The 25,324-nt window shown below is 43.0% G+C and overlaps 1 protein-coding gene across 1 annotated transcript; it reads right to left on the minus strand.

The window, feature by feature from the left end:
- Positions 1-2,436: 2,436 nt before the first annotated feature.
- On the minus strand, positions 2,437-25,122 carry LOC106823940 (sulfotransferase 1C1). Its single transcript, XM_044773102.2, has 7 exons — positions 24,929-25,122; positions 22,312-22,440; positions 8,156-8,253; positions 5,137-5,263; positions 4,131-4,225; positions 2,797-2,977; positions 2,437-2,563 (listed from the first exon to the last, which is right to left on the minus strand). Exons 1-7 carry the CDS (start codon positions 25,098-25,100, stop codon positions 2,451-2,453), a joined length of 915 nt encoding a protein of 304 aa, XP_044629037.1. The 5' UTR covers positions 25,101-25,122; the 3' UTR covers positions 2,437-2,450.
- Positions 25,123-25,324: the final 202 nt, after the last annotated feature.

A 25,324-nucleotide genomic window follows, 5' to 3' on the forward strand; every position in this document is an offset into this window, starting at 1 on the left:
TATCTATCATGTATCTTTCTATCGCAATGAGAGGTTTCATTGTAAAATTTAATGTCAAGTAGAAAAGTATAAACATTTTCATACTTTCAGCTTTCTCTCAGAAATAGGTAAAGATCTGTTTCATATATCCAGAAAGTAAAGCAATAATTTGTCTCTTTAGTTTAAGTGAAGCTTGTCTGTTTAGGAATTTTGCCCTCATTATACCCCCCAATTCTTTCTGCTTTCTTGCTCTCCCCATTCCTCCTGGCCCCTCCCTGTCCCTGTGCTTCTTCAGCTTCATGTTTTAGCTGATACACACCTGGGGTCCTCCCCAGGCCGTCTTCTCTGGCTGCCGTGGTTCAGTCCCCATTTCAGAATTAACTCATGACTCTTTGCTCTCCTGATTACAGTAAGACTTGTGCCCTGAGGCCTCCACTGGCTGGCACCCCCACGCTCTGCCCCATGGAAGCAGACTAAGATGTTGTGTCTCAGGTTCTAGGTAGTTCCAACCTGAGTGGGCACACGTCGTGTGTCAGGGAGCAGGGTATGGTGAAATAAGAAGGGGACTTCCACCTGCAGCTGAAGTCCACTCAGCTTGGGTGGCAAGGACAGGGCAGAGCTCATAATGCTGAGCTGGCAAATGGATCCTGCATGAGCTACCACTGCTGTTCCTCACCCTTACCAGCCCCCATCCCCACCCTGTATTCATCCAACCACCCAGCTTTCAGTTTCACAATGAAGCTTTCCAATCATACAGAGCTCAGGTTCTTAGTGGCACTCCACAGTGGCCAGCTTTTCATGTGGGACTCAGAAGCAGTTCTTCCTCATTAAAGCTTTCTGGAAATGGAGCAGTGCTGCTGGTGCTCTGCCCAGATTCCCTTGGATCTACGCCACCAGGCCTTTGCCTCATCCCCCAGCTGTGTGCTTCCCTCCTACAGGCCTAGGCCTGCTTCCTTCAGAGAAGGAAGTATGTATACCCTTGGGTACTGGAGCAGCTTTGCCCAGAAGATCTAAGAGCACAAGAGTCTGGGAGCTGACAGTTCCTTGGGACAGCCCACAGAGACGGGCTGATGGCAGGAATAGGGAAGCCTGGCTCTCTGACTTGAGGAGTAATACTCCCTGAAGCACCCCTGAGAATCAGGTGGAGGCCAAGACTGTGCTAAATCCACACCCTCCTTGGCTTTTGCCTTCCCCATCTTGCTTCTCTGCTCAATGATGATTCCCTCCTGGGAGCACTTTTTATTTATTTATTTATTTTTTCAGGAAGATTAGCCCTGAGCTAACTACTGCCAATCCTCCTCTTTTTGCTGAGGAAGACTGGCCCTGAGCTAACCTCCATGCCCATCTTCCTCTACTTTGTACACGGGATGCCTACCACAGCATGACTTGCCAAAGAGCGCCATGTCCCCACCCAGGATCCAAACCAGTGAACCCCGGGCCAGCGAGAAGCGGAGCACAAGCACTTAACCACTGCGCCACCCGGCCGACACCTGGGAGCACTTTTTAAATAAGTCACTTGCACAGGAATTCTCATCTCAGGCTCTGCTTCTGGGAATCAACCCCAAACGGGATTCCACAGATTTCCTGAGCTGTTTATCATATGCTCCTCATCGCTTGTTGCCCAACTTTGGCCTTTCTCTTTGGTCTTCAGACCATCTCCAGCTTGAGACCACTTGAGTCAGGCTCAGCTCACTGGCTTCCTTTCTTCATTTCAACCTCTGCACCTCATAACCTAATATTGCTAAGAGTTGCGCCATCTTCTGTCTCTCATTCTTGACGGTTAAGGATAAAAACTGGTTCCCCTTTCACATTCTCTTTAGTGTTCACTTCTCATCCTCTTTGCTTCTCTTGTTCATTTTCTCTTATGTTGAAGTTCTACTCTTGTTTATTTCTCTTTTTTCATGAATTTGCCTCTGGGAGGCCAGGCTATTGTAAACTAGTGATGGAATTAACTCATATGTTTATTTTGCCTTAGTATAGATGACTATATTATCATGTGGTAGGTGTCTACATGAATGATCATGTAATTTAACTTTAAACATCTACTCAGGATTTGATTACATCGGTTTTTTTTTTTGGAGGAAGTTTAGCCCTGAGCCAACATCTGCTGCCAATCTTCCTCTTTTTGCTGGGTAAGACTGGCCCTGAGCTAACATCTGTGCCCATCCTCCTCTATTTTATATGTGGGACATCTGCCACAGCATGGCTTGATAAGCAGTGCATAGGTCCACACCCGGGATCTGAACCAGTGAACCCCAGGCCACTGAAGCAGAACATGCAAACTTAACCACTGCACCACTGGGCTGGCCCCTGGATTTGATTACATTTTGATGAAGCTATTATAGTGTCATAGGATCTACAGATAGTGTAGAAAAGTTTAGGATTAGAGGAAGGGTGTCATTATCTTAAGAATCCTTGATTATGAGTCTCGAATGTCTAAAATCTAGTAGGGAAGTCCTGACCAGTTGTCCTCAGATCTCTGTGCGGAAGATCAGGGTGCTTCCCGCCATCTTCTTCTGGTAGTCCTTGTCAAATTCCTCATTCTGAGCCACAGTAAAGTGGTTCTTCCAGTCCCCAGGCATCCCTGAAACCAGGCAAAGTCTTAGTGATAGCTACAGGAGTACAGGGAGAAGTGAGCATGCACCCTTAGAGCTAGCACAAGAATGGGGGAAAAAAGGGAGTTTGCCTCTCAAAAACGGTACAGTAGTGTCACTGACAAGAATAAGTAATGGAATGTGAAACGCTACTGGAAAACCTAAGCAGATCATGGGGACCACAGAATGTAATTTGACATCTTAGAATATATGTCTTATGTACCTTTCCTCATAAAAGGGGAGATAGAGTGGTCCATGATGCTGGTAGGCAAGGTGGTGTAGTTGGCCATTGGGTTTTGCTTCATTACATCAAATGAGGTGTGATAGATGATTTTATCCAGAACTTCCTCTGGTATGTCTTTCTCTAGGAACTTCAATATCTTCTGAATTTCCCGCCTTGGGTCCTGTGTGTACAATAGTCATACAAAACAAATAATTTTGGGTTTTCTGTTAAGGACGACATTCTGTTTGGACAAATAGGGTTTGGAGATGGATAAGTTAAGGGATAAATTTAAATATATTCAACAAATATTCCTCAAGTGGTGACTATGTGTGAGGCACAACACAAAGAAGAGAGCCATCCCTGCCCTCAGGATGCTTACCTTGCAAAGGGGATGAAATGTAAACACAACTAACTGCAATACCCAGCACAGAAAACATGCTGCCTGCATACAGACAGAGTGCTATGAACTTTGATGGGGAGGATCAAATATATCTTCTGGGGGAGATCAGGAAATGTTGTATAAAGGAGGGAAAGTGCTGCTGGTGAGGCACAATATGGCTAAGTCTAGTTTTTGAGTTATAAGAGATGGCCAAAGAGTATGAATTTAACAGAAGGTCAGTAAGAGGATGAATGAAAGAGATCTCAAGTTGCCCCAGAAATGTGAATCCTTGTGCCTTGGTTCTATCTGATGAAAGAGATGGAGAAAAAGGAGCTGTAGCATTTGATTAGATTTCAGAGGACTTCTTCTTAGCATTGGCATAAGAAGTAGTTTTGTGATTATAGGACACTCATACACTGAGTCATAAGGGTGAATGTGTGATGCCACGCCTACACAATGACTTAAAATGGAGAAATCAGTCGTCAGACCCAATATGTGGGCTCAATCCTGCTAATGTTTATACGGGTTTATATGGATTTGGGGTACGGAAGAGGAAGAAGGAAACTAAATTTATTGAACACAACTAGGCACTTTACAAATGTGATCTCATAAATCCTTACAATAATTTCATGAGATACAAAATGAGATGATATCCATTTTGTAGGAGGAGAAACATGGTTCACAAGTGTCAGGATTAATTCGACCATAAAGGCATGTGATGTTTCCTAAGGAGGAAGGATCTTTTGGAAATTGCAAACTGAAGCAAAGAAAATTTAGAAGACCAAAAAATTAGTTAGAGCTTTTGAGGATAAAACCAAGTTGGAAAGAGTGTCATGGAGAGAGAGAATTCGCACTGAAGGCTTTTTGTGGGCAAGCGCACATGCGAGGGTTCTAATTGGGATTTGTTGCATTGGAGAATGTGGGAGGAACTGATAGAGATCGCATTGGTCCTCACCTCCTTCATGTCCTCGTAGAAGAGGTAGAGAATGTGGTGCTGGTCTTTCACATCCCACCATCCCTTTACATGGTCATACCAGGAGCCCCACAGGACTGAGGGGAAGGAAAAAGATGTGGCATCAATATCAACTTGAAACTTACCAGATGAACATGAATGTCTCAAATAAAAAAGGACATTTAAGAAACACAACCAGAAGACAAAGACCCTGGGCAGAATTCTTATTTGCAGAAGACAGGGATTTTTTAATTTTTAGGGAGATGATAAAAAGTATTCCAGATTCCTTGGTTTATATTTCCACCCTTGAACTTACTACTACATGAAATACAGTCTTTTAGCCAGGGATTCATAATTTTTATTTCCCTTGCCTTACTGCATGGTACCTAGGTCAGAGTTAGGCAATAAATATTGTTTCCTAACAGGCTGATTTTGAAAAGAAGACTTTCATTCTGAAAAATCCATAATTAGCAGATATTTGGGCACCTTTACTCTCTGTGATGGTGAATAGGAGGAAGAGAGGTGAACTGGGTATCTGTTGTTGACCCTGCCAAATCCACTCTCCACCCTCCTCCACACTGTGAGGTTGACCTCTATGGACGGTGTCAATGGGCTCCCTTGACCTCAGAAGGCTTTTGGAGGCAGGAAGACAGTGAGGATGGTGTGTTTATTTCCTTGATGTTCTTCCTGTTGGCTCACTATGGTTGACTGTTTCCCCTGCCAAAGGCCTTGGCTCCCGTTAAGGGGCCCTCTCCTTTCTCCAGAGAGAAGGCTCCGTGCTGGTGCTGCCCCTAGAATATTGTACTATCACCGGTTGGTTTCTTTACACTTTGCCCACAGCTTTCTAAATAGTCTCTTAGCTAAACTCTCCCCAAATGACCCAGTTTGAGTGTGCCGTCTACATCCTCCCAGGACCTTGATAAATACAATGTTAATGCAAACACTTCCTTTGTGATGTCAGTATGCAAATGAATAAGTAAACGTGAATCCACAATTTCCGTTTACTTACCTTTCCCAGCTTTGAATGTCTCAACATATTCTTCCCATGTACCAGGGTCAGGCACCATTTTATTCATTCTTGAGAAATGGTAGTAGGACACCAGACAGTCTTTGGCATTTCTTGCCACGTAGATAATCTCGAATCAGCAAGCAAGAGGATTTAGACACAGAGAGAAAACAAGACAGAAAAGAGGAACCTTAGACTATCCCATTTGAGTAATTGAATGTGCTTGTGTTTGCTGTGATCAAGATGGCCATATCCTCCAGTTGCCCAGGCAGAGTTCCAATTGATATGTGTGGTCTTAGTATAATTATTAAGAGTATCCCTTTTTTCTCTCAAAAGTGTTCTAATTTGCATGATAAATACTACAGTCACCTAACTACGATATTCCTGGAGGTTAAGGAGGCTGCTGTGGTAATTTTCCGTGTGTGAATGGAAGGTCCTCCTTGGCTTTCACTAAGCAAGGAATCTAACTAGGTTGCAGGCTAGAAGGAGCTAAAGCAGTTAGCCCTCCAGTCGCATTTGACACCATGAAGTGCAGCCTTACAGTGAATTATCACTCTTTTCATTTGCTGATAAGATTGCAGGACCTCTGAGGGCAGTGCTTAGCCTACCATTGGAGCTGCTTGTGATGGTGTCTTCTCATAGGAAAAGCAGAGATATGATTTGGCTGAGGAGAGCTGACCTCTTGGCTTCTTGTCCCATTGTCCTCTTTTTCCCACTCACCACCCAGCTTCTGATCCCAGCCTGAGCTCCTGTGTGCACTCTTAGCAGAGCTGGGGTGGAGGAGCACATCAACAGTTTGTCAAGCATTTTCCCCTGTGTCTCACTTACTGAACAGAACTTCTGTGTCCATACAACCAATCACCCAGTCATATTTTCCTCTTAGCAAATTACCTCAGGCTCCTGCTTTCCCAATTGCATTTCCTCCATTGCTCTCTCAGACAAACACAGACTTCCCAAGGCTCTATCTCTCTGCCCTTTTTCCTATTGCTGGATTTCTCTCCACTATTCATGAAAGCACTCAGGAAACCAAAAATATGACACAACTGTAAGGTCTAATTATTATGTAAATATATTTCTTAATGGTTATTGCCTTTTTGTAAATCAAAGCCTGAGTAACTAGAAGAGGGGAAGTCTGGGCTGGACAATGAACATATTCAAGCGTACTTGTCATGTGGAGTCGGATGGTTGGGTGTGATCTAATGTCAAATACTTAGATTTTCTGAGAGTCCATTGACCCACCTGTGTGAGTTTTCTATTGCTGCTATAACAAATTACCACAAACGTAGTGGCTTAAAACAACAAGAGATTTATTCCCTCACGGTTCTGGAAGCCAGAGTTCACTGGGCTCAAGCCATGCTTTCGGCGGGGCTGATTCCTTCTGGTGGTTCTAGGGGAGAATCCATTTCCTTGCTGATTCCAGCATCTGGAGGCCACTTCTGTTCCTTGGCTCTTGACCCTGTCCTCAAATCAGTCCAATCTATTGCTTCAGTTGTCACATCCACTACCTCCTCCTTTGATCTTGTTGCCTGTCATAAGGATCCTTGTGATGATATTTAGGGCCCACCCAGATAATCAAGAATAATTTTTCCATTTGAAGATCTTCAACTTAATCCCTTCTGCAAAGTCCATCTTACCATAGAAGGTAGCATTCACAGGTTCTGGTAATCAGGATGTGGACATCTTTCGGGGATTCCTAGTTAGTTCACCACTTCATCATAAAATGAAAAGCTTGGACTAAGCTCTCTAAAGCCACTTTCTACTCAAATAATCCACAATTCTAAGCAGCTAAAGGGAGGTGCTGCCATTGAGATTTTTACATTTTTAGAAGGGCTGATTTTACAAAAAGAAGGTGTTGGTATGATGACTAACCAAATGTTAGTGTGTCTTATGACAGAGTCCACAATATCATTTGGAAATAATATTGGTTCTTATACAGTAAAATTAACATATGAATGAAGTTATCTATCTGTGGGAATAAACCAAGAAGTTTTCACAAGTCAAGATGACCTGGGTATAACTTTAGGGAAGAAAATCAGGAATGGGATAGCATTTTGATACATGAAAATCTACTCAACTGTATTGTACCTTGTTTGGAGATAGGAGATGGGAAAAATGAAGAAATAGTGAGTCATGGAAACTCAGAAAAAAGGGAGAGTCAAAAGCAATCACTTGCATTGTATATCTGAGTACTGCACTGAGGAGAGCGTCTTGGCAACATTATAGTTTCCTTGGCAAGGGTTCAGTCCAAAAGTTGAAAGAGTCTGCAGCTGGGTTTCCACAGTAGCTTGCCCACTGGGAGAAGATGTGCTGCTGGTTCAGCTGATACAAGCATTTGACTCTGCTGGGTGGCTATACTTTTCACTGCAAATTTATAAATTGAAATTTGGTTTATATTCCATATTTCATTGATTTCAAGACTCGCTGATGAAGTAGGTATCAAAAAGAAACTCTAGTAAATTCAAATTACACTGCATTTATAGGATCTAAATTTTAAAGTGCCAAAATAAAATACAACTTTTGAAAATGGAGGACATAGAGGTCCAACAGTGCCTGGGAACCTACTCCATGATATGCTCTTTGTAAGGATGGACCAATTGCATCACGGTCTTGTGGCTCTCCATTCTCCTTTGTCTCGCTCCACTTTTCCCTCCACAGGTTTTCCTTAAATAAATCCCTTTCACATCTTACTCTGCCTTGGCTTTTGTTTCTTGAAAAATTCAAAGATAATAACCTTCCTCAGGAAATTCGTGCTTTGTTTCATTGCTCACTCTCTTTGAATGTGGCTTAATTGGCAGCCAATCAGAATAGTTTTCTCTGAAAATTTCCTAGTGTATACCCAGAAATAATATTTTGAAGGAAAGGTGGATCCAGAATAGAGTGTGTGGGAATGCGGGGGTAATGCCACCATTTGCCTTATACCTCCACTGGTTATCTTTCAATATCATTGATTGTTTCCACTTAGATAGAGACATTTTTTGGCCATACTGATCAAAACTGGGTTTGAAGAGTTGGCTCTTCCTACCTTTGAATTTTCTTTCCAGAAGGAAGGTGGTAGCATCTGAACAGGCAGATGAGTCTTCAGAGTTCTAGGAGAGGGCATTTTACTGGCCAGATCGAGACCTGGGAAATAAGCCCACACTATTTAGCTGAATATTTCTCAATATTATTATTTTGGAATATGTATTGTCTGGAATCAGGTTTATCAAATAGTTGGCTCTGCCTATAAAAGCCATAAAGTTACGGTTTTTACATGTCTAGTTTTCCTCCTAATGACAACTTTATCATCCTTTCTGGTAGAGGAAAGCCCTAATGAGATACTGAAAACTACTGAGGCAACATTACACTTCTTATCTGCTAGGTATTGCTGTGTACTTGTATGGGAAATAAAATGCTTTGGGAGGTTTGAGGTTGGTGATAACTATGACCCCAGCAAGCTCTTGGATATTCATCCTTTAGGGTTTTCTCTTGCTGCAATGGGGAGTTAACAAAGGCAACTGGAGAAGAGCTGACATCTCTCTTTAAGGGAGGGAAGTTATTGGGCCAGCTCTACAGCCTTAGAAGCTTTGTCTAAAGAGCTTCAGTCTTTCTTTCAACATTTACTTTCAAGGCCAAGAACTACAATCGTCAGTAGTCACATGCCAGCACTGTGCTCTGTGCTGGGATATATTTTCAGATGAAAAATTGAGCCTTATAGGGGTCAAGTAATTTTTCCAAGTTAGTAAATGCGAGAGCCAGGATTAGAAATTGGCCTGTGTCTGTGGAGAACCATAGAGGGGAGGCTTAAGAGACTTTGTGAAAAACAGTAGGGAGGCAAGGCAGACTTAGATAAATCAGACACAATCCTCTCTGGAAATAGTAAGTCCAATGCTAAATGTTAAAACACTGAATACAGGCTGGAGTTGGCCACACACAGCACCAACCTTGGGGAAGGGGCTGGCAGGTAAAGCACAGTGGCAGCCTTGGAGAAGAATAGCTTCTGATGGAAAATCAGATAAATAGAGAAGGGGAGGTACTCCCTGGAGACCTGGCAGTGAAGGGAAAGAAGGAAGAGGGAGAAGATTTAAAGATCCTGCAGAAATGAAAGAAAAACAGGGCATGCCAATTCCTCCTTCTCCCTCAAGCACTGATACCGCCCATAAAGAAAACTGCACGGCAGAGGGCAGAACTGACAGAAGAGAATGCTTTCAAACCCGGACTTATGGCCATGAAATGAATACAAACAGAAGGAAGGAGATTTCATTGATACAGAACTACTATAAAAATCAGAGAAGGCAAATCAGAGCCTCTAACCTGATGAAATATTCTCCCCAAAAGCCAACTACAAAGCTGAACAAAATTGTGACACAACACTCCAAAGCGAATTAAATATCCTGAAACCAACATTTAAGAATGTGATAAAATAACTCAAATATACAAAAATTCAGAACATAAAGAGACCAAAAAAAAAAATGAGAAGTGAAAAAAGATCTGATTGAACTCAAGAAAGAGAAGAAAAAGACAAAACAACATAAGACGTGATTAAATCATAAGGTTGACAATAGAGAATAGATTTAAATGAAAATTTAATGAAGGACATTGAAGAACAGAAGGAAATAACCAAGAAAATGGCGATGTGATAAGGAAAGAAGTAAAAAGGGTCCATCCAAGGGAAAGTGGTGGAAAGTGCTGACCTAGAAGATGGTAAAGGAGGTCTGACAATGGTATAAAGTAGAGTTTCTGAGAAGAAAAACTGAAATAGCAGAATAGAACTAATGTTTAAACCTATAATCTGAAGAAACTTTATGGAAAAGGGGGCCTGAGTTTATGTCTGTTGAGAGTTTAGCTGAACTACTCCATAACACCTCTGTCTTGGCATCCGGTCTGTGTGGCCAAGCAGGCTGGCCGGGGCCTTGAGCTAACATGAGCCCCTCCCGCCAGCTCATGCCCCAGCCAGATGGCAGCCTGCAGAGACCCCCAGTGGCCCTTGTGATAAACAGTCTCCCCCGCTCCCAGGGCCTTCCCCTTAGATAAGACCCTCTTGAAGCTTACCAATTGATCAGGTCGGCCTTATCCCAGGAACCCCAAAGCACTCCACCTGTGGACCCTAACAAGGGTGTGTGCCCCAGGCCCTGCTGCGCTCTCTGCCTGCACCCTGCCTCGACCTCCCTGTGTGGCCCCTCAAGGCATGCTGTGCACTCCTTCGAGGACTTGTGAGTAAGAAACCTCTATTTCAATTCCCCTTGGTCTTTTGTTGAACTGGGGCTCACCATCTGACACCCTGTGGCTCTACTTAACAAATGTTAATTTAACAAAGTCACAACACCTGGCTTCACAAGCAGGACGGTTTGGGTCAGCTTGCAAGAGACCATGGGGAATGCAAATGATTTACTGACTGGCTCTCTCAGAGGGGTAATTCTGTCTGGGAGGGGCCCACTGCCTGCTGGTGTTTGGCTGCACTGCTTTGGGCTCTGCGTCCTCCCTTTGCAGAGTGCTGCCTGAATTCCCAGAGTGCAAGCTCTGAAAAAAGCAACCAGAGTCCTCCTGAACCTCAGAGCATTGCTCTTCGGAGCTGGTCAAAGGGCCGCAGATGTGTTTTCTCCCAATAACTCCCCACGGGGTAAATGACCCCAGCAGATGTTAGACTTTGGAGGGGTTTCCCAACTCTAAGCGCAGACCCAGCTGCTGACTATTAGGACAGTTGGCTAAGATTTTCGCAAGGTCCTATCATGTTGGTTAACAGCCGGGACCTGTGCGTGGCCACCCCTGCCCTGCTGCAGGCTCCTGGACAAAAGTGCCGAGCGCGTCCTTAGAAGGAGAAGAGGGAGGTTCCCTTCCCTGACCACTGTTCTTGCTGGAGGCTCTAGAACTCTGTCTAGGTTCTAACTTGTGTCACAGGGACCCTTGCTGGGGTGTCATGGCCCCTCACAAAGGCAAGAATGGCTGAGGCCTGCAGTCCTTCTGTTGCTGTGTACCTTGCTGCTGTCGCACCTCATATCCTGACCCTATGGGATATTGTGGGTCCCACTCCTGGTGCCTGGTGGCACAAAATCTAATGGCCCAATACAAACAGTCTGAGCACCTGGTGCCTGCACCAAATAAAATGCCCAAGGAAGTTAGCAAGCTCCTCAATAAATGTAGAATGCCCATAGTGGTGGCCTGGGCACTGCTCAGTGCCGTGGAGTACCAACATGCCAAGGTGCTGGGTCTATGCTCTCAGGGTCTAGGGGCCACCTAATCATCCTGCCACCACTGGGCTAGTGGAAGTTCACCTCAATCCCAGTGAGGTTGATTGGGACTCCCCGGAGAGGGAAGTGGCCTCCTAGGAGTCTGGCCACTGAGGATGTCCACCACAGATCTTTCCAGTGACAATTTGTAAGGTCAAATCAGTGTGGGATAATAGAGACTTAGAAACTGAAACTCAAAACTTTACACGCCTTGAGATTCAAAATATTTTAAAATACTTTGTACAGCAGGAGGGAGAAGAAGGGGCTGACTGGCTGTTGAGAGTATTTAATATTGGCTCTGAGCTCTTACTCACTGCCATAAAATGAGGCAACTAGCCCGTATTTCTAAGAACCCCAAAATTCATAGCCTTTAAAAGATCCCCAGAGCCTGAAGGCCAAATTCTTGAGAGACACAGGTGACTCAATCCTCCATTCCTGAGGGGCCGCCCAGGATTAATTCAACCAGAATTAAAGCAAAGGCTGCTGCCATGGACAATCCCAATATCATAATTGGGATTTCTAATCATGACGGAGAGTCCAAACCCAAAGGCACAAGCCCTAAAGATATAGAGGGAGAATCCCTTCCTCTGCTACTTGGATTTCTATGGCTTGGCATTGAGCCCACCCTTCTCTCTTGGTTGTTACCACAAAGGCTCAAAGCCAATGGGAGACATTAGATGAAGCCTAACTCCTTCCCTGTGTAATTGGTATGGTCCAATCGGTCTATCACTTCTTTGAACATAGCAACCCAGATGACCTGGGTTTCATCTCCAATCCTGAGGAGGCCCCAGTAGACCTTGAATCCAGAGAAATCTTCTTACAGGGAGCACCCCACCCCGAATTTCAAGGCCATACTCCATTTCTTGGCGGCCTCCCATACTATTCAGGAGGTCATGCAGGGAGTAGACATGGTGGCCCATCATGAGGGAGATACTCATCCAGACTCCTAGATTTTATAAGACCAAGGCAGCCCACAACCCCAAGGACAGCCCTTGGGTGCCAGGCCCCACAACCCATCTCCTGGTCCTGGGCCCACCAGGCCAACCCCATCAGGAAGCAGCACCCAGGATGACTCTAAACAGCACAGGGCCTTATGCTGGCAGTTCTGACAAGTGGGGGTCTCAAATGATCTTATATCTGGACAGTCCTGGTGCAAGCTCCTCTCAGAAACAAGTGATCACCTCAAGACAGAGTCCAATCTCAATGGCCCAGAGGCCTGCAGAGGGTCCCAAGACTCCCTCTGCCTCAAACAACTTCCCTCACCTGCGGGCCCAACAATCCCCCAGAGCATTGCTCTAGACATCAGCAGCTGCCCGGAACTTGTCACCTCCTGGGGACAATCGCCTCTTCATGACTCTGGTGGTCCACTGGGACAAAGGAAATAGACTTTCTTGGCTCTATTAAACACAACAGCCCAAGTCACAGTAATTTCAGGTGATTCTTCTAAATTCCCTAAGGGAGCCTTCTACAGCCTACGAGGCACAGCAGGTGAAATTGTAAAGGGAGTACACGTTAAGCTAGCAGGTCTATTGGCACCCTATTTCTAAAACAGTTGCCAATGGTGGTGGCCCCCCTGGCTCTGTGTTTTCCTATTAGAGGTATGGATGCCCCTACCCAGTGACATGTCTGGTGAGGTAAACCCAAATTCCTGGCCTTTCTTGTGGGAGCTGCCAAGTGGGAACCTGTCCGATTGCTTCCTCCAGTGAAAACAGTAAATATCCCACAATATCAGTTGAAGCAAGGTACACAGGGCCTTCACCCTCATCGGAGATATGCTTGACACTATGGTCGTTGGGCCACCATCTCACACTCTGGTAGCCCTCTCTGACTAGTGTTAAAACTGCCACCAATGAATGGAGATTAACAATTGACTATTGATACTTATATGCAGAGGTTCCTGCCATTAAGGCTCCCATTCTGAACATGATAGAGACAGAAGATGACATCTAAAAAGCTCAGGGTCCCTATGTTTTACTCAGTCCCGATAGTGGAAGACTCACAGCCTCACTTTGCTTTCATTTTTGAGGGCACCCTGTGCACCTTCACTTGGCTGCCTGGGCTGTCTCAGCAGCCCTGCCATCACATGCAACCTGTGCAGACAAGATCCAGATTCACTCCAACTAACCTACTGCTGCCTTCAGCATCACATAGATGATGTTCTACTATAAGGACCTCTGAGGATACCATCAGGGAAGATTTATACCTAGTAGTGTAACATTTACAGCAGAGAGGATGGGCCATTGCCCTGAATAAGATCCAAAGACCAGTCACTTCTGTCAAGTTTCTTGGCATAATGTGGCAGCTGAGGGCACTTAAAACATCAGTTCCTCTCCATCAAGCCTCCCATGACATCACAGCAGGCACAACGTGTATTAGATCTCTTTACCTTTTGGAGGCAACACATTCCACAATTATGCAATTTTACTTAAGCCTATTTACGCTGTGACATGCCAATCAGCTTCTTTCTGTTTGGGAGAACCTCACCAAACTGTTTGCAGCTGGCCCAGCAAGCCAAGGAGCAGGCCCTGCCCTTAGCCTCTCGTGGCTCAGACTTCTGAGTTGAATCACTGGCAATACCTGATTATGCCTCGTGGCGTCTCTGGACTAAGCATGGCTCTATCTGGCTGCGCTTGGGGTTCTGGACCAAACATCTGCCCCAGACAGAAGCCTGGTACACACCAGTCAAGGACCAAATTGTGGCAGCCCACTGGGCCCTTTTAGAGACAGAGACATTCACAGCCTATACTGCTCTGCAACAAGTCCCCATCCTGCTTTGGTCAGGCATTCAACCCTGCATGGTCACTGAGGCCTCACTGTTAAAATGGAAATGGTACCTTCAAGAAAGAGCTAAATCTGATGCCAGGGCCTTTCCAGATTACAGGAGGATGTGGCCTGCCCCCGACTCAACCTCTTTCCCACTGACGTGGAGGTGCAGCTAGTGACACCCCTACTGCCAGCCACTCTAGCAGTTTGGGGAGACCCTTGGGATCAACTGTCTGACATGGAAAGAGAGTCAGTGCATTTCACCTACAGCAGCATCACCATAGTGCCCAATGCAGCCTGCTGAAGGCTGTAGCACACCATCCTGCTAGTGTCACATCCCTAGTTGAAGAGGGTTCTCCTAGCTGGCCCAACTGGCAGAATTGGTATCAGTGTGCTTGGCTCTACAAAAGGCCACACAAATGGGACTCCCAAGGGCACACATTTTTACTGACTCCTGGGCAGTAGCCACTGGGCTTGCAGTCTGGTCTGTACCATGGCAGAAGGATAATTTTATGATTAGGGAAAGCCTCTCTGGGAGAGAGCGAGCCTACCACACATTATAGACTCGGATCAAGGTACCCATTTCCCCTCCCAAGCTCTTCAGTCATGGACTCTAGAACATGGAATCTTGCAGAATTTCCACCTAGCTGACTGGCCCCAAGTGGCTGGAGTTACAGAGAGGCACAACGGCCTACTCAAAGACGTGTTCCTCAAGCTTTTAAACAATAGGTGGTCTCCCAAATTTTACCCCTGGTTCCAATCCTACTTAATCCCTGGTCCTCAGGTCTTCAACCCTCCCACACCAATTATCAATCTTCTCCAAAGACTCCCCTGCTAGTACTTACAGGGAATCCCCACTCCTTTGACACCAGAAAGGACGTCGTTCACATCTGCTTACAGGTGAATGAGTTTATCCCACCAGATGAATGCTCCCCACTAGTTTGATTTTTTGGTTGTCTCCCATTTTCCACATGCTGGCAACATGATCGAGGGTGGAATGTGCAATATGACCCTTATAACGGAGGGGACAAACCCTTACCAAATTGTGTAGAGATGATGATTATACAGATTTCATTGGCCAGACAATGTCCCAGTACCAGTGCAAAGCTAAGGCCCCCAGCTTTGCCTCATTATTTGGGTTATAAAGATTAGTTCGTTAAACCAAATTTGGAAAAAGTTTTGCAGGAGATTGAAATTATACCTCCAGAGTCAACTAGCAGAACTGTAGATCTCAGAGGGAGGAAAAGAGGCTCTCTGCCTGGTGGATGCCAGTCACATTACGAAATGAAGTCCTTGGGATGGCCCTGTGGTGTAGCGGTTAAGTTCGGTGCACTCTGCGTCAGCAGCCTGGGTTCATGGGTTTGGGTCCTGGATGTGGACCTACACCACTCACTGGCAGCCATGCTGTGGTGGTGACCCATGTACAAGATAGAGGAAGATTGGCACAGATGTTAGCTCAGGGCTAATCTTCCTCAAACAAAAAAAGGAGAAAGATTGGCATCAGATGTCAGTTCAGAGTGAATCTTCCTCTCCAAAAAAACAAAAGAAAAGAAAAGAAATAAAGTCCTCAAAGGAACCCTGGAATCCTGTGGTTGCTATCAGTGGAGTAAGGCCAGGTCTTTACCTTACCTCAGATGAAGAGGTAAATGATCCCTTGCTCCAAAGCAACCACATTCCACCTTTGGTCAGATTGCTGCCAGGAAGGATGTCCCTGAAAACTAGTCAAATGCAAAAGCTCTCCTTTATTGGCTCTATTGCTCTTATTGTGTACAGCCTGGATGATAGGGCTGCTGGCGGCCCCTCCAGCCTAACACTGTCTCAGGCTCTCTGGCTGGAACAAAGTCAGCCAGAGGCACAACTGCACTGCAGGATGCCTGAGCACCAGATGCTGGCAGGCCCTGTTGGAAGGGCTTTGGCCAGTGTGCCAGCAGGTGTGGATTCTGACCCAGAGCTCACATTCCTCTACATTAAATAGTGCCAATGGAAGTGATGTTTCAATGAGCTGCTCCCTCCTTATACCACTCCTCAAATTAGATCTCAGGCAGAACGGCCTTCCCCATGTAATCAAATCAGACCCATCTTGCTAGCAGGTTTGTGCTCCAATGAACCCACCATAGTTTTAATGGGACAATCTCTAAATTATAAAGCTGCCATGCACAAAATGTCCCTACAATTAGCCTATAAATGTGCTCAGAATCTATATGCATTGTGGACGGAGTCCTCACAAAGCTCAATCACGGAGGTCACATGCTTCTTTCCAAGGTGCCCCCTGATGAACTGACAGAGCTCACTGAGATCTCCTCACAGCAGCAGAGCCCACACTTGTAGTTCCATCCTGAGCCAGGCCTGTAGCATATACACTCAGAATTAACACTACTACTCTTCCTGGATCTCCACCTGGGAAGGCCACCCTCCCCTGGGCAGGCCTCCACCTCCCCCTGCCCCAGGTATACCAATGCCCTAGATGGTGACGTTACAACCCAAGAGAATGAGGAGGGAGACAATGCAGCTCAACCTCACTCAACATTGGAATTTCCCCCCCAAGATTGCATCTGCACCAGGAGAGAAATGACTGTGGTGACTGTCAACCTAGAGGCCAAGTTGCAAAAATGCCTCCAGTTGATGGACCCTGAGGACCCTATAGAATTCTATTTTCTGAAATAGCCAACTGCTTGCCTTGAGAACCTTGACTCTATCACAACGCTTGCAAAACCATGAATAAGTCTCCTGCCGACTGTCTGGAAACAGTAGACACCATTTCACCTTTATGGCAAGCCAAATAATGTGTTCTAAACCACACTAGCCAAAATAAGGCACTTCCTTGCAGCATCCCTAGCTTGACCTGCTTAGAGCCCACGGTTAGGGAACTCTTACTGCTGTGTTTACTGCTCACTATGCCAGACTACAGCTTTTTCTTTCCATCTGGTGCATCCATGACAAGCCCTGATCCTCTTGCCATTCCCACCACCACTAGGAACCGAACCCGGGCCGCCGAAGCAGAGCATGCCAAACTTAACCACTAGGCCATGGGGCTGGCCCCTGGAGCAGCATTTTTAAATAAATTTAAGGAAAGAGAGTGTGAATGAATGATGTTATAGCCAGGCAAGCTGTGCTTCAAGCATCAAGACCACAGAAAATGGTTTAAAATGTTCAAGAACTCAGAGAACGTGGCATACACGTACCTTCCTGAGCGATCCACTAGAAGGAGTTTGATGCAACCAGGAGACGACTGGGAAAACATTACCAAAAGGACTGATGGTGAGCATTTCATATTATTTAACACTAGAACTAAAATTAAAAAGAGTGAGGTGATGGATAGAAGAATAATGTGTAAACCTTACAGGTTCTGACGAAATAGAAAGAATGCAACTTGAAATTTAGAATAAGATCATTGCCAGTTGTATAAGTAATAGATGGAGTTAAAGGATTCTTTTGAAACTGGCATATCAGACAGGTTAAGTAAAAGAAAAGAGGATTAAGTCCTTATAGACAGTAAAAATACACAGGCTACCAACCACTAGGAAAAAAAATAAAACATTTCCTAAACAAAGCAAAACAAAACGAAAAGGATGTACCAAATAGGGAAAGAAATACAGTAAGTAGTACTTATTGTACATGAATTTTCAACATATGATAATATGACATAATTGTGACCAAACATGTCAGTCATATCAATAAATGTGAGTGGGATTAAATCATCTTTTACAAGGTTTCAAATTGGCTCATAAAGGAAAACCCAACTATAAGTGGCATACAAGAGACACACCTAAAACACAGCAGGGGTAAAAATAAAAGGATGGATAGAGATATACCACGCAAATGGAAACTATAATAAAACAGGGATTGTGATGCTATCAGATAAAGTAGGATTCAATTCCAAAAGCATTAGATAAGACAAAGAAAAAAACAGAGAGGGCCCAAATAAATAAAATTAGAAATAAAAGAGAAGATATTACAATGGACACCACAGACATACAAAGGATTATAAGAGATTTCTATGAACAATTATACAACAGCAATTTGATAACCCAGAAGAAATGAATAAATTCCTAGAAACATACAATTTTCCAAGACCGAATCAGGAAGAAGTAGAAAATATGAACAGACTGATACTAGTAAGGAAATTGAATCAGTAATCAACAAACTCCTAACAAGCAGAAGTTCAGGACTAGATTGCTTCACAGGTCAATTCTACCACATGTTTAAAGAAGAGTTAATACCAATTCTTATCAAACTATTCAAAAAACTGAAGAGGAAGAGGAAGGAGTGCTTCTAAACTCGTTCTACAAGGCCAGAATTACCCCAATAACAAAACCAGACAAAAACACTACAAAAAAAAAATACAAGCCAATATCCTTGATAAACATAGACGCAAAAATCCTCAACAAAATATTAGCAAAGTAAATTCAACAATACATTAAAAGGATCATATACCATGATCAAGTGGAGTTTATCCCAGGGATGTGAGAACAGTTCACTATCTGCAAATCAATCAACCTGATACACCACATTAACAAAATGAAGGATAAAAATCATGTGATCCTCTCAATAGGTGCAGAAAAAGCATTTGACAAAATTCAGTATCCATTTATGATAACAACTGGGTAAAGTGGGTATAGAGGAACCATACCTCAACATAATAAAGAACATGTATGGCAAACCCACAGCTAACATCATCCTCAGCAGTAAAAAGCTGAAAGCATTTCCTCTAAGATCTGGAACAAGACAAGGATGCCCACTCTCGCTGCTCTTATTCAACATAGTATTGGAAATTCTAGCCACAGCAATTAGACAAGAAAAAGAAATAAAAGACAACCAAATTGGGAAAGAAGAAGTAAAACTGTCACTATTTGCAAGTGACATGATACTATATGGAGAAAACCCTAAAGACTCCACACAAAAAAGTATTAGAACAGGAGCCGGCCCAGTGGCACAGCGGTTAAGTTTGCATGTTCCACTTTGGCAGCCTGGGGTTTGCTGGTTCAGATCCTGGGCATGGACCTGTGCACTGCTTGTCAGGCAGGCGTCCCACATAAAATAGAGGAATATGGGCACAGATGTTAGCTCAGGGCCAGTCTTCCTTAGCAATAAAAGGAGGAGGATTGGCAGCAGATGTTAGCTCAGGGCTAATCTTCCTCAAAAAAAAATTTAGAACAAGTTCAGTAAAGTTCCAGGATACAAAATCAATATACAGAAATCTTTTGTTTCTATACATTAATAATGAACAATCAGAAACAGAAATTAAAAAACAATCCCATTTAAAACTGCATTAAAAAGCATAAAATAGGGGCGGGTCCCACGGCTGAGTAGTTAAGTTCATGCACTCTGCTTTTGTGGCCTGGGGTTTGCCTGTTCAGATTCTGGGGATGGACCTACACATCACTCATCAGGCCATGCTGTGGTGGCATCCCACATAGAAGAACTAGAAGTACTTACAACTAGGACAACTATGTACTGGGGTTTTGGGGAGGAAAAAAAAAAGAGTAAGATTGGCAACAGATGTTAGTTCAGGGCCAATCTTCCTAGAAAAAAAAAGAATAAAATACCTAGGAATAAACTTACCAAGGAGTTGAAAGACCTATGCTCTGAAAACTATAAGGCATTGAGGAAAGAAATTGATAATTTAATCACAATAATCACAATTTAATCACAATAATTTAATCACAAATAAATGTAAAGACATAGTGTGCTCATGGATTGGAAGAATTAAAATTGTTAAAATGTCCAAACTACCCAAAGCAATCAACAGATTCAGTGCGATTCCTATCAAAATACTAATGGCATTTTTCACACAATTAGAATAATCCTAAAATTTATATGGGGTTACAAAAGACCCTGAATAGCCAAAGTAATCTTGAGAAAGAAGAACAAAGCTGGAGCTATTGTGCTCCCTGATTTCAAACTATAATACAAAGTTACAGTAATCAAAATTGTTTGGTACCCGCACAGAAACAGACACACAGATCAATGGAATAGAATAGAGAGCCCAGAAATAAATCCATTCTTATATGGTCAATTAATCTATGACAAAGGAGGAAAAAATATACAATGGGGAAAAAGACCCTGTTTATCTTCAATAAATGGTGTTGAGAAAACTGAACAGCTACATGAAAAAGAATGAGACTGGACCACTTTCTTACACCATATACAAAAATAAACTCAAAATGGATTAAAAAGTTAAACATAAGAACTGAAACCATAAGATTCCCAGAAGAAAATAAAGGCAGTAAGTTCTTTGACATTGGTTTTAGTGATACTTTTTTGGACTTGTCTCCTTAGGCAAAGGCGACAAAACCAAAAATAAAAAAAATGGGACTACATCAAATTAAAAAGCTTTTGCACAGCGAAGGAAACCATCAACAAAATGAAAAGGCAACCTACTTAATGGGAGTAGATACTTGCAAATGATATATCCAACAAGGGGTTAATATCCAAAATATTTAGAGAACCCATACAACTCAATGTCAAAAAAACAAACAATCCAATTAAAAAATGGGCAGAGGATCTGAATCGACATTTTGCCAAAAAAGTCATACAGATTGCCAACAGGTACATGAAAAGATGCTCAATATCACTAATCATCAGGGAAACACCAATGAAAACCACAATGAAATATCACTCACATCTGTCAGAAAGGCTATTATGAAAATGATAGCAGATAACAAGTGTTGGTGAGGATGTGGAGAAAAGGAAACCATCATGCACTATTGATAAGAATGTAAATTGGTGCAGCCACTATGGAAAATAGTATAGAGGTACCTCAAAAAATTAAATATAGAACTCCCATATGATCCAGCAGTTCCACTTCTGGATATTTACCCAAAGAGAATTAAAGTACTAACTCGAAAAGATATATGCACCTCCATTTTCATTGCATCATTATTTACAATAGGTAAGATATGGAAGCAACCTAAGTGTTCATCAATAGATAAATGGATAAAGAAGATATGGTATATAAGCACAATCGAATATTACTCATCCATTAGAAAGAATGAAATCTTGCCATTTGCAACAACATAGACCTGAGGGTATTATGCTAAGTGAAATGTCAGACAGAGAAAGACAACTACCATATGATTTCACTTCTATGTGGAATCTAAACAACAGAACTAATAGACAAGCAAAGCAAAACAGAAACAAACTCATAGATACAAAGAACAAACTGGTGGTCACCAGAGGGGAGTGGGATAGGGGGATGGGTGAAATAAGTGAAGGGGATTAAAAGGTACAAACTTCCCGTTATAAAATAGATAAGTCACGGGGATGTAATGTACAGCATAGGAAATATAGTCAATAATATTGTAATAACTTTGTAGAGTGACAGATGGTTATTAGACTTGTTGTGATCATTTCATAATGTCTATAAGTGTTGAATCACTATGTTGTACACCTGAAACTAATATAAGATTGTATGTCAACTATACTTTAATAAAAAAATTGGAAAAAAATACATTCTTTTAAAAAATAACAATAATGGGTTTCCAATAGCTATTATTTTATAAATGAAGAAATAGTTTTGAGAGGTTTAATAACTTGCTTTCTTATCTAGGTCACCTAGATGAGAATCCAAAGCAGCATTTGAAGTTGGACTGTTTGAATCCAAAGTCTATGCTTTTTCACCATTGGATTGTCTCCTATTGCAAAAGCTACTGTTTATAAAAACATGTCTTTTATTCCTAACTGATTGAAAGCTCTTCGAGAGTGCTATGTCATGTATTCCTTAGTATCTTTGGTGTTCAGTCTAATCATTTGTTGATAATAATGATACTATGTACAATTTAGCTTGATTGTCTGGTAGACAGGTTATAGACAAAGTATATTTGAAGACAATCCTCTATAAGAGGGTAGCACAATGACACAAGAATATGGTTCTTAATTACTGGATGCTAGGAGTCCTCAATGCTGCCTTTTCTGTGTTATACATTTATGGTCCCTCTCAAGTTCTCAATCAGCAGTAGGGTATGTGCTGTCTGATGCTACCCAATCATATATTAAAATCATATATTAAAATATTCCTGTCCTAAAGGAGAGGAATTTAGGAGCCTTTTTTCCCAGTTGAAGTGAGTATGTTGACCTCAACCTCCTTCAAACTCCTTCCTAGTTCCCTTTGGCAATATTTTCTAGAAGGCTGATTGCAGAAATAATTATCTTTTCTGGTGCAAACTGACCCACACAGTGGCTACAACCTCATGGGTCCCAGTTGAGCACTTACCTGAGTGGCCGGGTGGGGGTAGAGTCCACTCAATGAAAGGGTGTCGGTCAAAGGTGTTAGCCCGTTGGCACTTCTGCACATCCCCATCATTTTGGATCATGTCCACAATCTCCTGTGTCCAGGTTGTGCCTAAAAGCATTGGTTATTCTCAATTCTACCCACTCACCACACAATTTAGTTCTATTTCCTTGACTATTCACGTATTCAGTAAAATTCACATTTGCTGAGTGTTGAGTCCTATCAGCTCATTTGTCATCTCCTCTGCATAACACCCAGAGTGGACGAAGTGTCTATGTGACACCCAAGGTGGAGAGAGCCTCCGTGTGACATCTGGGATGGATAGGTCCTCTCCCTGAGCACCGGTGGCCCCTGTGCTCATTGTCAAGGTCAGTTTATATATCTGCCTTGTTGTGAGACTGAGAACTCAACAGAGGTAGGGCCTTGTCCTTTTGTTCTCATTGTTCCTAGTACCTAGCATAGGGCTTTGCACCTAATAAATGTAGCTTGCGGAAAAGAATATTGAATCAAATCAATGTAGGGAAATACAAAGATGAATTAGCCACTGTCCCAGCCCTAACAGCTGACAATCTTTTTGGAGGAGACAAGAAATGACAGAGATTGCTTCTTGCCTAGTTAATATCCATTCTTTCCTTCTTTCTCAAATTAACAGATGCTCAATTTTTAGCTGGGAATATAGCTACTTGGCTCAAAGGTGACATTTTTCAGTCTTTCTTGAAGCTAGATGTGGCCATGCCATTAAATTTTGGGAAGCTATCTTTAAAGGGAAGAAACATGACCTTACTCCTCCCTTCCTACCTCCTTTTTGCTGTTTGGAATGTGCATGTGATGGCTGGAGCTCCAGCACTCATATTGGACTATAAAACAAAAGGTACATCTGAAAATGGTGAAGAAGAATGTCAGAAGGACCCAGGGTCTCTGATGACCAGTGCAGACACCATTTTAGCCCTGGACTATTAACCTCCAGACTGCTTTTTCTTTTGTGTTATTTTGAGTTTTTTGACACTTATAGCCAAATTGAACCCCAACTGATACAGAAGATGGGTATAAATAGACATATAAGTAGAAAAGAGCTAGACTGTTTATTGTCCATAAATATGCATTTTCCTCTTTACACCAAAGTGTTTGGTGTCTCTCTGACCCGTAGCCAAACCTGATTCTCAATGACATGTAAGACATGCACACAGATAACTGAAAGGTGAGCAGTCTACAGTAAGAGCCACAATGGATGTGCAAAGGGCCATAGGAGTTCAGGTGAGGAGGGCCAACTTACTGCGGAAGGGATCAGTCAGACTAGGTTGAGATGATATCTTTGGAGTGAAGAGTTAAAGCAAGACTACAATGTCTATCTGCAGTAAGAAGCTGAGCCATCCCAAGTGTGGAAACCTCAGGAGCCAGGATAGAGGCAGGCATATTTCCACAATGGGAAATGTAAGTAGGGCTCACAGGTAGTTGAGAGGTGGTGGGGGGCTGTGGGAGAAAAAGGCTGGAGAGAGTTTGGACTGTCATGTCGAGGGTCTTGGGGTTGATTGCACAATTTCCAAGGTCAGCTGAAAACAAATTTCTGCTATGAGGTGCAGTACAAATTTAAGTTCAGGTCTGGGCAAGAGAAGTACAAACCAGACAGAAAAGGAGGTTCTTGAGAAATTGAAAACAATTGAAACCAAGAGTAGGGCCAACAGGAAGACCCTACTCTAAGTAAGCCTGGTTAGCAGTGCTGAGTGGCAAGGACAGAGTGAGGTGGAAGGAGGGAATTCTGAGCCAGAGAAGACAGAAATGCCTTCTAATATGGTTCAAGAACTGCCGTGAATGGACTCTGCTCTGAAATCTTTCTGGTTATGAATATCTAGACTCTTCTTGAGTCAAACGGCCACTGGGAGACTTTCTCAAACTGGTTACAGTTTGAAGTTCTTTACCTCTCTGGGTCACACTGGTAGAAATTATAAATACAGATAACACAGGGGGATTATCAGCCATTATGTCACAGTCTTCTCTGGTTGCGATGCTCTCTATTCCTCTGCCCTGCACAAGCCTGGCACACCATTTTGCCTCCTCTGACTCGTACATTTTCCACAAACTCCTCTTCATTTTATAAGGTTCTGGTAAGTGTCACCTCCCCTCTCCCAGATCCTTCCCACTGTACTTGTGTAGGTTTGGACCCCACACTATTAGTACTTTCTATATCGAGGTGAGAGTGCTCAGTTCCACATCTGTCTCCTCCACTAAGAGAAGCTTCTTATGGGCAAGGACTGTGGTTACTTCCAGGAGAGCTTAGAGGGTAAAACAAAGAGTGGCTGAGTTTGCGAGATTTACTGTAAGAACTTCTGTACTATTTCTCAGATGCTATGCTTCTAAATAATTTTGTAATTCATTCAGTCCTTTGACAATTTTGGCTTCTGGCCATCTTTTTCTCTATCAGGGACCTAAATTAAAAAGGAAGATCTTGGATCCTGGGGGACTAGAACTCATAAGTGAGTCTGGTTTTCATTTTTTCAGGTGCCAGCCCTGGTGACAACCTGCATTTTAAAATAGAGAGGCCCTTTCAGGCATCCCAGCATCCCTAAGGCTGGCTTCCCCATGACCAGTTTCTGAAACCTACCTGCCTTTGCATAGGTTGCAATGAGGAGATCATCAGGTTTTGCTTGGAAATTCCAGATTTTGTCCCAATTATCACTTATTATCTTGGTCATGAGGACTCCATTCACTTCTTTGGTTTCTGGTTGAAGGTATTTTTCCTCCAGGCAGAGATCTTTCATTTTCTCCAAGGACATCTTTCTATGTAGACTTACTTGACAGGTGCTTAAAAGAAAGGTGTGCTTATGTCATTTCTAATGCTTAGAGTAGCCATTCCTTTTTTTAAAAATTATTTTCTGAGAGAGTTAGGAGAGATACTATGTTTAGTGTTAATTTGAGAGAAGTCAAAACTATGGGAGCTTGAAACATCTTAAATAGTTTTGTTTCAGCGGGTAAAGATGATAAAGAAGTAAACATATTT

This window comes from Equus asinus, chromosome 6 (assembly GCF_041296235.1).
Source record: "Equus asinus isolate D_3611 breed Donkey chromosome 6, EquAss-T2T_v2, whole genome shotgun sequence".
NCBI classification, from domain to species: domain Eukaryota; kingdom Metazoa; phylum Chordata; class Mammalia; order Perissodactyla; family Equidae; genus Equus; species Equus asinus.

Excerpts from the sequence above, each read along its gene's own strand:
- LOC106823940 (XM_044773102.2), bottom strand. The coding sequence starts at position 25,100 with ATGTCCTTGGAGAAAATGAAAGATCTCTGCCTGGAGGAAAAATACCTT. Across the intron at positions 5,264-8,155 it reads TCTGGAAAGAAAATTCAAAG|ATTATCTACGTGGCAAGAAA; the intron begins GTAGGAAGAGCC and ends TGCTGATTCGAG. Across the intron at positions 2,978-4,130 it reads TCTACGAGGACATGAAGGAG|GACCCAAGGCGGGAAATTCA; the intron begins GTGAGGACCAAT and ends TTGTACACACAG.